Raw genomic sequence first — 11,295 nt, forward strand, 5'->3', positions numbered from 1 at the left:
TAAAAATATTAAAAAAGTATTTTAAAGCATTGAATCTTTGAAGTTTCAAATTCTTTTACAAAAAAAAATATTTTTTAAAAATTTACATTTGTAAAATTTTATTAATTTTTAGATGTCGGCTAACTTTGTCATTAATTTCAATATTATTTGAATCCTTTTGTTTTATTCCAGGGTTAGTTAATGTTTTATGATAATTGCATTGGGCTTTTATAAGTTATTGCTTTAATTAGTTTTTAACTTGTAACAAAATTGTGATACTAGAGTCAGCAGACATTTGACAATTTTATTTTTATAACAAATAAATTAAAAAAAATTTGCATTCGTAATTTTTAAAAAATTTTTAGACTTTTTTTTATGACATTGAAATTAGCTGTCACTCGACAATTTTTTAATTTTTTTTTAACAAATAAATTTGCTCCAAAAAAATTATTTTTAAAAAATTGCATTTGTAGTTTTTTTAAATTTCTAAATGTCAATTTTTTTAATAAATTTTTTTTGCCATAATTTATTTGTTAAAAAATTTCTAAAAATTGTTAAATATCTGCTAAATAAATTTTCTTACCTTTTAATTAAAATGTTTTTACAATAATTTAATTATAAAAATTCAAAAAATTGACCGATGTCTGTTAATTTCAGCATAATAATAAAATTCACTTTTCTAAAACTAAATCATAAAATTTTCAACAAAATGGACGGCAGTTTTCTTGATTGGTTCTTTTTAATTATCACAATAAACTATTTCTCCCAAAAATAATTAATTTTTTTAGTAAAAAATAAGTGTAGAAATAATTTAAAAACGTCAAATATTTTCAGAATGATATAATTTAAATAATTTGTAACAGCACGAAAATTATCATCAGTAGATAAAAGTGTTATAAATAAAACCACAAAAGAGGTCTCTAGTTTTCATATCTCATATTTTTAAGATTGTGGAAATAGAGGCTGAGTTGGCATAAATAGAAAAGCTATATGTGTATATTTATTAATCTATATAGACATACACATAACAGGCCAACACCACCAACACTATTGTCATTACTGTATAGGTAGCCGAGCCTAAATGATATATAGATCTATTTGTTGTACATTAAAATTAAACATCAGTTATAATCGTATTCTATCAAATAATATAGTATTTATTAATAATATTAACGAAAAAAACTACTTAATTAAACAGACATCAGAGTTATTAAAAAGAACGATGTCTACCGCCGAAAAGAAACCGTTTTATCGTTTACCTGCTAATATTCGTCCTCGTCATTACGAGATAACCCTAGTTCCAGATATTGATAAGTTTACTTTCAAAGGAAACCAAACGGTTAACATTGAAGTAAGATTTTTATTTTTTATTTTACTGCCAGTGATCTATTATTTATTCATTGATGTGTTTTTTAATTATTAAGATAATAAAAACACCGGAAATACGACAGTTTTTATATTTAAAAAATTCAAACAAAGATTTTGTGATAATATTTTAGAATTTTTATTTTTAAAATTAGCTGTCGTATTTCTTCTATTTTTATCATCATATTTATTAATAAATTATTGAGGTTGTAATTCATAACTTTGTATGTAAAAAAAAATTACAGGTAAAGGAACCAACTGATAAAATTGTCTTAAATTCGTTGGACATTGATATCAACAGCGTAACGTTCAAAAATGACAAAGGAACGAGTATTAATGCTGAAAAAATTGATCTACTGTCAGCGGATGAAACTGCTGTTCTTACTTTTCCCGAAAAACTTCCAGTAGGAAAGGATGGTAGTCTTAACTTTGATTTTGTTGGGCAAATTAACGACAAAATGAAAGGATTGTACCGCAGTAAATACCACGGGTAAGACATTTTTCATTTTGTCTTTTTTTTTTAATTTAAAAAAATTTTTTTTTTTTTTTTTTTTTTTTTTTTAATTTTTAAAGATTAAAACTAAAAAACTGTAAAAAAAAATAAAAATGAAGTTAGCCGACATTTAAAAATTTGTAGAAATTTTTTTTTTTTTTAATTTTACTTAAACAATTGAAAAAAAATTGTTACATGTAAAAAACTTGAAAAAATATAAGTGCAATTTTTTATAAATATCTTTTTAGTTGTAATTTAATTAATAAAAAAAAAAAAAATTTTTTTTAGACTTCTGCTAACATCAGTTTCATTAAAAGAAACTTTAGGTAAACTTTGGAAGGAAAATACTTGATTTATTTATTTAAAGTCAATTACAAGGTTTTCATAAGTAAGGTAAACTTTGAAACAAAAAATAATTTAGATAGTAGGTCATCAAATCATTATTTATTTTGTATACAGTGGTTTGAAGGGAATTCCTACTAGAGCTAAAAATTATTTTCATATTTAATCCATTTCACCAAGGATTAAAGTCTTGAAAATTAAATTTTTGATTTATAAATTTTTATCTTGAATTAACTAAGTAATTTTTTCATCAATACTTAAAGAATGTTTTCAGCGTCTATTAATTTTTTAATGATAAATCTCAAGAAGCTTTACCAAAAAAAATAACAAACTTAAATTATCTGCAATTATCACGTTATTGAAGGTCTTACTTTTAGTGAAAAAAATAATGGATCAGCAGCGGTGACTTATCTTTGCCCGACATCAGCTCGCAGAGTGTTTCCTTGTTGGGACGAGCCAAAGATAAAAGCGAGCTTTGGCTTGACCCTAATCCTGCCAGTGTCTAAGTCACTGGTGGCATTAAACAACATGGTAAGCAATAAACTATAAGCGAAATTAACAAAAACCAATTGTGCATTACAGAGTTGACGGTAGTGTTAAATATGCAGCGGTGACGCAATTCGAAGCGACAGATGCGCGACGTTGCTTTCCCTGCTGGGACGAGCCGTCAGTAAAAGCCACGTTCGGTATTACTCTGCAAATACCAGCTGGTTACACGGCCCTTTCAAACATGGTAAACAACGTTCCGTAATCTGTATTTAAATGACCTATTTATTAATTAACAATAAATCATTTAATTTTATTTATCATTTTACTTACAGCCGGTGGAAAAAGTTGAGAAAAAAGGAGACCTGGAGGTAATGAAATTCAAAAAAACTCCGGTGATGTCGACGTACCTGGTAGCTGTAGTTATCGGAGAATTTGATTACCTGGAAGATAAAACCGTGGATGGAACGGTCGTGAGAGTTTACACGCCAAAATCAAAGCAAGAACAAGGTCGATTTGCCCTAGAAGTTGCGACAAAGGTGCTGCCGTACTACAATAAATACTTTGGAATATCTTATCCGTTGCCAAAGATGGATTTAATTGCTATTGCCGACTTCTCAGCCGGAGCTATGGAGAATTGGGGCTTGGTGACTTATCGAGAGACTTGTCTGCTAGTCGACCCACAAAACACCTCAGCCGCTTCAAAGCAGTGGATTGCTCTGGTGGTAGGCCATGAATTAGCGCACCAGTGGTTTGGAAATCTTGTCACCATGGAGTGGTGGACTCACTTGTGGCTCAATGAAGGCTATGCGTCTTTCGTTGAGTTCCTTTGCGTCGCCCATTTGTTCCCTGAGTACGACATCTGGACCCAGTTTGTTACAGACACTCACATCAGAGCTCTGGAGTTGGACGGGCTCAAAAACAGCCATCCTATTGAGGTTCCAGTAGGTCATCCCACTGAAATAGATGAGATCTTTGATGACATTTCTTACAATAAAGGCGCTAGCGTTATTCGCATGTTACACTCGTACATTGGCGACGAGGACTTCCGCAAAGGCATGAATCTTTATCTCAAGCGTCACAGTTACGCGAATGCGGAAACGGAAGATCTATGGGCTGCGCTACAAGAGATGAGCAACAAGCCTGTAGGCGAAGTTATGTCAACATGGACTAAACAGCAAGGATTTCCTGTTATTAAAGTTGAACAACGTCAACAAGGTAATTACTAAGAATACCGTTTTATTATTAAGAAAAAAAAAACGTTTATTATTATTATTCATAATATATATATTAAAAACCGAATTATTAATAGATGATATTGTGAATTAGTCAAAACAATCAATAACATTTAAAATTATTTATATATTAAAAAAAAAAAAAAAAAAAAAAAACTCGAGTAACTGAAAATAACACATGTAATAAGTTGTTAGCCTTCACTTAACTCACAAGTACTATACAAACGTCCTTTTAAATAACTTGCAAACTTAAATCAATCTATTCTATACTAAAATAAATAATATTATCAATAGTTAAAAATATAACTACAAAATGCAAATTTTCAGGTAACGACCGAGTATTGATGCTGACGCAAGAAAAGTTTCTCGCTGATGGATCCGTTGATGAGAGTAAAAACCTGTGGATGATACCGTTGAATGTCAGTACTTCAAAATCTCCAAACAAAGTGGCGCTCAGTACAGTTATGAGCGAAAAAGAGAAGCAAGTTGTTATCAAAGATGTGCCAGAAGGGGCTTGGATTAAGATTAATCCAGGTACGATCGGTTTTTATCGTACACGTTATGACTCACAAGCGCTGTCTTTGCTGATGCCGGCGATTAAAGATCGCACTTTGCCGCCGTTGGACCGACTGGGGCTATTCGATGACCTGTTCGCGATGGTCCAAGCTGGACACACTTCAACAGTCGATGTACTTAAATGCATGCAGGCCTTCCAGTACGAGGACAACTACACCGTCTGGTCCAGTATCATCAGTAGTTTAGGAAAAATAGGAATCCTGCTTGGTCACCTGGACATCTACGACAACTTCAAAGCTTTCGGCCGCGCGATGCTCAAAGACATCACCAAGAAACTGGGCTGGGAGCCCAAGAGTAACGAAAGCCACTTGGACAATCTCCTGAGGTCGCTTATTTTAGGCCGGATGGCTCTGCTGAAGGACACAGACACCATCAAGGAGGCCAAGAGACGATTTGAGCTCCACATCTCCAAGAAGTCGATCTTGGCTGCTGATCTGAGAACGCCAGTCTACCGCGCGGTCCTTTCTGTCGGTGACGAGAAGACCTACGAGACCATGCTCAAGCTCTACAACGAAGCTGACCTCCACGAGGAAAAGGACAGAATCCTTCGGGCTCTTGGAACTATCCAAGATGAAACTCTGCTTAACAAAGTCCTGGACTTTGCAATGAGCGACAAAGTTCGCGCGCAAGACACCGTTTTCGCTATAATGTCTGTGGCTTTGAACTCAAAAGGTCGCGACCTGGCCTGGAGATTCTTCCAGAACAACTGGCAGATATTGATGAACCGGTACGACGGTGGATTCTTACTCTCAAGACTCGTTAAACACACCACTGAGAATTTCGTGACCGAAGAGCGTGCCATTGAAATCGAGGAATTCTTTAAGAAAAACCCGACACCTGGAGCTGAAAGAACTGTCCAACAAAGCGTCGAAAGTATTAGACTTAATGCAGCCTGGCTTACTCGAGATCAAGTTTCTATTGAATCGTATTTCAAAGAAAGTACATATTAAAATTTATTATTATAAATTATTGATTGAGCTCAAAGGTTGTTGTTTTTTATTTTTATTAATATCTTCTGTAATAATATTAATAAATTTATTATCATAAGTATCTAATATTTATAATTTTTTATTTATCTAGAAAATTAAATAGCAAAGATATTAATGTTTTAAAATAATAAAAAAACACAACGCTTGGACTTGAGATTAATAAAATAAAAAAAAAAATTTCTTCTTTTCTGTTGATGAATATAATTCGTAAATTAAAATAAAAATGCATTTATCTGGAATATGTTTTTAAATTTTTACAGTAAATTTTTTACATTGAAGCAATTAAAGTAATTAAAAATATGTGTGTTGTTACTTAATTATCCAAAACTGTTAATATTTAATTTACAATTTGTAATACGGCTGCCAAATTTTAAAACCCAGTAACTAACAATTTTAAGATTAAAAAAAAAGTTCGCGCGCAAAATTGATAAAAAATTTAATTTATGAATAGAAAATTCTTGAATATAAATATTTTTAAGAAAAAATACTTGAAATTACATTTTTTAATAAAAATTTTTTACCTTAGAAAATAAAACAATATTTGATACAATTATGCAATTGCAAGAACTGATGTACAAATTTAAATATCTTTAATATTAATAGAAATGCAGCAATATTTTAAAATTGGGCAGCCGAATACTTGAAAGTTAGGATTAGGATATTTTTTTAAGTACAGGAGACTCTTACGCTAAGTACATACAGATATTGATTGATATCCGAATGAATGTTTTTGCGCAAGCTCAGTAACCCCCCATATACATGAAATTTTAATTAAAAAGAAGGAATAGGTACGTTATCAAGAAATAAAAAACTTATATATATATATATATATATATATATATATATATATATATATATATATATATATATATATATTTATTTGAATATTTATTTATCGATTTATTATTTTTATAATAAGCTTTCCTACTCGCTCGTCGCTGTATTTACAGCAATTGTCAGTCTTTTTACATAAAATATCTACGGCTATCAAATAATATTGCGAAAACAATAACAATAATTAATTAATAATAATAATAAGTATATTATGAAACTAATAGACATCAATAACGTGAATAATAATTATTTAATTAAAAATAATATCTACAGAAAATATAAAATCTCAACCAAGCCAATAGAAAAACAATCTTAAAATAATAATTCGCATTTAAACTGAAAGTATCAATTGTTTGTACACTAAAAAACAATTGATGCGCCTGAAAAATACAATTATTAATATACTGGAATACTTTAATTGCGACGAGGTCGTATGAGGAATGCAATAAAATTTATATACATTATTTACATTGTTTTTGTCCTGATTAAATTGGCTGTGGCTCGATACATGGTTTTTTAAATTATAAATTATATTTTATATAATGTAATTTTATATAATGTTGTATATTATAATATTAACTAATAATTATACTAATAATAATAATAATTATTATTATTATAATAATTTTAACATAGGAAGACATCAACCAAACGCCATAAAAAATAATGAATAATAAAATTTATGTATTAAAGTAACATAAAATGATACTCGACTGATTTTTACAATAATGATCTTATAAATAATAAATATGAAGATAATATTTATTGGTAATGGTAATTAATTGGTCACCGTTCGATGGCTATTGCCGAAACAGTTGTGGCGGCGTTCAGCAAAGGCTGCAGAGGTTGTCTGCTTGCGGATTTACTGATAACACTGCTATTATTAATAGTTGGTGGGGTATTTGTAACAGAACTTTCAGAATTATTAATATTTGTCTCTTCTAATGTCGTTTGTAGATCACAGATGTACTCGATGACCCTCTGGATTACTTCAAGTTTCGAAAGTTTTCTCTTGCGTGGCATGTCGGGCACCAAAGACCTCAATTTGGTGAGATATGCTGCTACTTCTTCGGCTTCTAAGTCCCGACGAGTTCCATTTATGCCCAAATTGCTGTGAATTCCACGTGTTGGGGGTACGCGTCCACCAACTGGGCTGACAACCATCGCCTTCATTTTTTATTTATTCAATTATTTACACAACAATTGAAAAAATTAAATAAATTGCTAAGTAATATTATTAATAATTAATAATTAATAAATTAATAAATTAAATTAACTTTAAAACTTTTTATTAATGTTTCTTCACTAGTTTTATGCTTCTTCCTTGCGATAGTAGAGTGCGTACTGACAAATGCGCGCACTACAGTAAATGACGTTAGTATGGCGCACGTACGTACACTCTGCCGGTTTATATTGATCTTATATTTTATATTCAAAAACGTTAATATCCAGTTGTCGTTGTTTATTACTTTTGACAGCTGATAGCAAACCAATTAACACAATCCACTTATAGATTTAATCACTGTTAATCCTCGAGCTTCAACTTTGGATATTTATTATTATCAATATGTAAATTATAAGTACAAGTACTGTAATTATTTTTTTTTTTTACGAACGTTTGTTTATAAATGTAACTATAAATATTAATATCAATATTAATTTGTATATTTCTTCAGGTATGTATATATAAACAAAATGATAAAATATCAAGACTTAACTTGAACGAACAATCGACACATTGGTTTCAAGTTAACTGGCCTCTGCCCCTCACCTGTGGCCTTTTATATGGAGTCTCCCTCTTCAGTCACCGGGAAGCGATTTATTCCCCTTCTTCGCGGGTTGCATTAGTAGTACCAGGCGCAATCGCACACTAAACAAAAGCCAACGATGCCGATGAGTATAAGCTACGTAAAATAGATTTATTTATTGCTTATAAATATACTTACTTGCTAAATAAATAATAGTTTTTTTTTTATTTATTCTTTACTATAGATTAATTTATCCCTGATAAGATATCTCTGCCTGGGTAAATTTATTCAGTAACTCATATCAATGGACAAAATGTTAACCTTTCTGGGAATTGAGATACCTAAGTTCGGAGATAACTTAAGTTCTCATACTAAATTTTTAAATAATCATTTACAGCTCAAGACACGAGTGAAGATAAGTTCTTCTGGTCTACGGATAACAAGGTTAAAATAATTTTATTTTTTATATTTAATTTAGATGTCATTTTTTGAAATGTTCTTTCCATGTTGACCTAAAAAAAAAAAAAAAAAAAAAAAAAAAAAAAAAAAACTACTTTTTAACGCAAAAAAATGTCAATCACTTTCCAATTTTAAAAATAGTCATGAGGTTGTTTTGTAATAAAAAATTTTAATTTTTAAATGTCAATTTTTTTTTGCCATAATTTATTTGTTAAAAAAAAATTCTAAAAATTATTAAATATCTTTTTTAATAATTTTCTTACAGTCAAGAATTAAAAATTGCAAGTTTTACAAGTATATTTTTTTTTATAATTAATTTTTAATAAAATTATCAATATCAATTTTTTTTCGATTTTCTTATAATCATTTTTTTAAAAGAAAATCCAAGTTTGTTTTGTCTGTTAATATTTTGGATTTTAAAAGTTTAAAATTTTTTAAATATCGCAAAAGATATTTATATTATAGAATTTTGAAACCTGAAAATAACTTAACGTACTTTTTAGTGATCTGCTTTCAATAGTTTACCTTAACAAACGTGACTTTTTAAAGCATTGTAACAAAAAACTGGTGAAACACTTTTGAATTGTCAAAACTAGTAAAATTAAATTCTTTTGTGAGGTTTTAGATATAGTCTAAAAGTCGGGAAAACTTATTTCATAATAAACATAGCATAAGGTTTCCTCGAAAGTCCTTAAAAGTAGGAGTATTGTGAAAAAAACGGTAAAAATTTTCTCATGGAAAAAAATTAATGAAAGAAGAAATAAAAGCATTGTAAAAAAAATACTCTACCATTCTGAAGAACGGAGTTGGTTTAAATTAAATAATGAGTATTATTATAAGTGGATCGCAACAATGATGTTATGGAAGAAACATTGAGTGGGATTGTCATAAGACACGATTAATCAATGGTAAGTCTCATGTTATTTCCGTTAATCTACATAATATATATTGAGTCTGTATGCTCACATGTTAATTTTTTAGAAGCATAATAAGAAACAAGAGCTACGCTTTCTAGAGCTACGCACAGCTGGCTTACACGCACTTGCGCTCGCAATAACACAACGACCGTCACCAACTACTATAATTGTGCGCTTCCCCTGGTGCATTCCAATCCTCGACAAATCTGTACTCTGATGTCGCAACATAACAGACTAGTTATTTTTTAGTGAGTACTTTTATGTATCATCAGATTTTTTTTATTTTTAAATTAATTATTCGAACATTTTATCAACGTTTAATTACATATGCTGGAAATATATATTATAAATATTATTTTGTTTAATATATTTAGTCGCATCATACGATCGTACACACCAAATGCTAGATTAGGAGGAAGGAAGAGAGTGCACGTGCGGCTTGCACGTGTGAGCCGTCCCTCCCGATTGTGATTTTGCTCAGTGTGGCGCACACACTTGAACATCATGTTACCATTTATCACTGGTATATATCTATATACAATATATATACATCATTTTGATATTTATTAACAATAACAATTGTTACAAAAATTTTCCTTTTTTTATTCATATTCTTCTTTTATAACAAAACTTATTTTGTTTTCATGAATGAATCTATGGAAAAATTATTATAGAAGAAGATATAGTCTAAAATTTTATCACAATTAGTTAGAGTAAAAATATATTATTATTAAATAGAGAAGAAAACAATAATTGGAAATAAATAAAAGAAGAAATATAATTTTTTAAGTCGGAAATAAATTGTCTGGTAATTTATTCAAACATATTCTTCTTTTGTAGTAAAAACAATTTTTTATGAATGAATTATTAAAAAACTATTAAGGAAGACGATATATTTTAGTTTATAGTGTATAAATAAACATCAAAAGCTGAATAATTAGAGTTAAATTAAAGAAGAAATATATTTTATTTAATTTTGCAAAAGAATGAAAATTTTAATATCATAATTATTGGAAAATAGGACACAGTAGTTTCTAATCATTTTCGCTAAATCTTCTTTAATAATACCAATAATTATGAAGAATAACAATAATAATATTGTAATGTAATTAATAAAAATAAAAATGGTCAGAAAATAATTCAAGTAATGATTTTTTTTTTTTTTTTCTTTTTTTTCAGTGAAATTATATCGTCAGTACTGGGTTCGCTCAAACGTGTTAGCAAGGACCCCTCTACTTGTTCCAGCCCCGTGGGAACGCGTTGGTGGCCAGCTGCACTGATTGCCGCGAGGACGTGACGTAGTGCCGGGATACTAAAGGAAAGTGTCTTTGTATGTGTAGTATAGTAAGTCTACATTGAAAAATACTGAGTGAAGAAGTAAACTGGTACTAGTATGGTATGGTATAGGTATATAGTATAGCATGGGATTGGGCGATGGTGATCATCCACAATCTCCAAGTAGTATAAAGTAATATAGGTATACATATTTATATTACAGATGGTGGGAATGTATTTGTGTGAAGTATATATACTATAAAGAATACGGTTAGGTATGTATAGAAGTAAAGAAGACTTGCTAAAGGGAGAAAGATGGTCAAAGAAGTTTAAGAGCAAAACGAAGCCGACGAGGCCAAGATCCGTACGAGAAGAAAAGAGGGACGCATTCCAATGAGGCGCCGGCCAGTCTGTGGCACACCTGCGCGTTAAGCTGAATCACGGCGCCTCCGCCACAACTGAACTGGCCCTCCCACCCGTTTCTCTTTCTCTCTTGTCCTCCCGATCCTTTTTCTCCCACAACATATAGCTTCCCAGCCGGAGCCAGACAAGCCAGATAAAGATAAAGTGAGCAAGAGCCAACACATCTCTTACTCT

At 30.2% G+C, this 11,295-nt stretch overlaps 2 protein-coding genes across 3 annotated transcripts; one reads left to right on the plus strand and one right to left on the minus strand.

The window, feature by feature from the left end:
• The first annotated feature begins 1,045 nt into the window (after window positions 1–1,045).
• Psa (puromycin-sensitive aminopeptidase) lies at window positions 1,046–5,765 on the plus strand. 2 transcript variants are annotated; one of them, XM_074260179.1, is made up of 5 exons: window positions 1,046–1,330; window positions 1,590–1,834; window positions 2,762–2,912; window positions 3,001–3,883; window positions 4,228–5,765. In XM_074260179.1, exons 1-5 carry the CDS (start codon window positions 1,061–1,063, stop codon window positions 5,424–5,426), a joined length of 2,748 nt encoding a protein of 915 aa, XP_074116280.1. In that variant the 5' UTR covers window positions 1,046–1,060; the 3' UTR covers window positions 5,427–5,765. The 2 variants fall into 2 exon arrangements, with proteins under 2 accessions (XP_074116280.1, XP_074116281.1); XM_074260180.1 differs by lacking the exons at window positions 1,046–1,330; window positions 1,590–1,834; window positions 2,762–2,912 and adding an exon at window positions 2,567–2,710.
• Window positions 5,766–6,336: 571 nt separating this feature from the next.
• Window positions 6,337–8,053, minus strand: Emc (Basic helix-loop-helix domain-containing extra-macrochaetae). The gene has a single exon (XM_074260181.1). It carries the CDS (start codon window positions 7,470–7,472, stop codon window positions 7,086–7,088), a length of 387 nt encoding a protein of 128 aa, XP_074116282.1. The 5' UTR covers window positions 7,473–8,053; the 3' UTR covers window positions 6,337–7,085.
• Between the last annotated feature and the right edge of the window lie 3,242 nt (window positions 8,054–11,295).

This window comes from Cotesia typhae, unplaced genomic scaffold, assembly GCF_013202065.1.
Source record: "Cotesia typhae breed Kobodo isofemale line unplaced genomic scaffold, CoteBio_Ctyphae contig_22, whole genome shotgun sequence".
NCBI classification, from domain to species: Eukaryota; Metazoa; Arthropoda; class Insecta; order Hymenoptera; family Braconidae; genus Cotesia; species Cotesia typhae.

Excerpts from the sequence above, each read along its gene's own strand:
- Psa (XM_074260179.1), top strand. The coding sequence starts at position 1,061 with ATGATATATAGATCTATTTGTTGTACATTAAAATTAAACATCAGTTAT. Across the intron at positions 1,331-1,589 it reads ACCAAACGGTTAACATTGAA|GTAAAGGAACCAACTGATAA; the intron begins GTAAGATTTTTA and ends AAAAAATTACAG. Across the intron at positions 2,913-3,000 it reads ACACGGCCCTTTCAAACATG|CCGGTGGAAAAAGTTGAGAA; the intron begins GTAAACAACGTT and ends TTTTACTTACAG.
- Emc (XM_074260181.1), bottom strand. The coding sequence starts at position 7,472 with ATGAAGGCGATGGTTGTCAGCCCAGTTGGTGGACGCGTACCCCCAACA.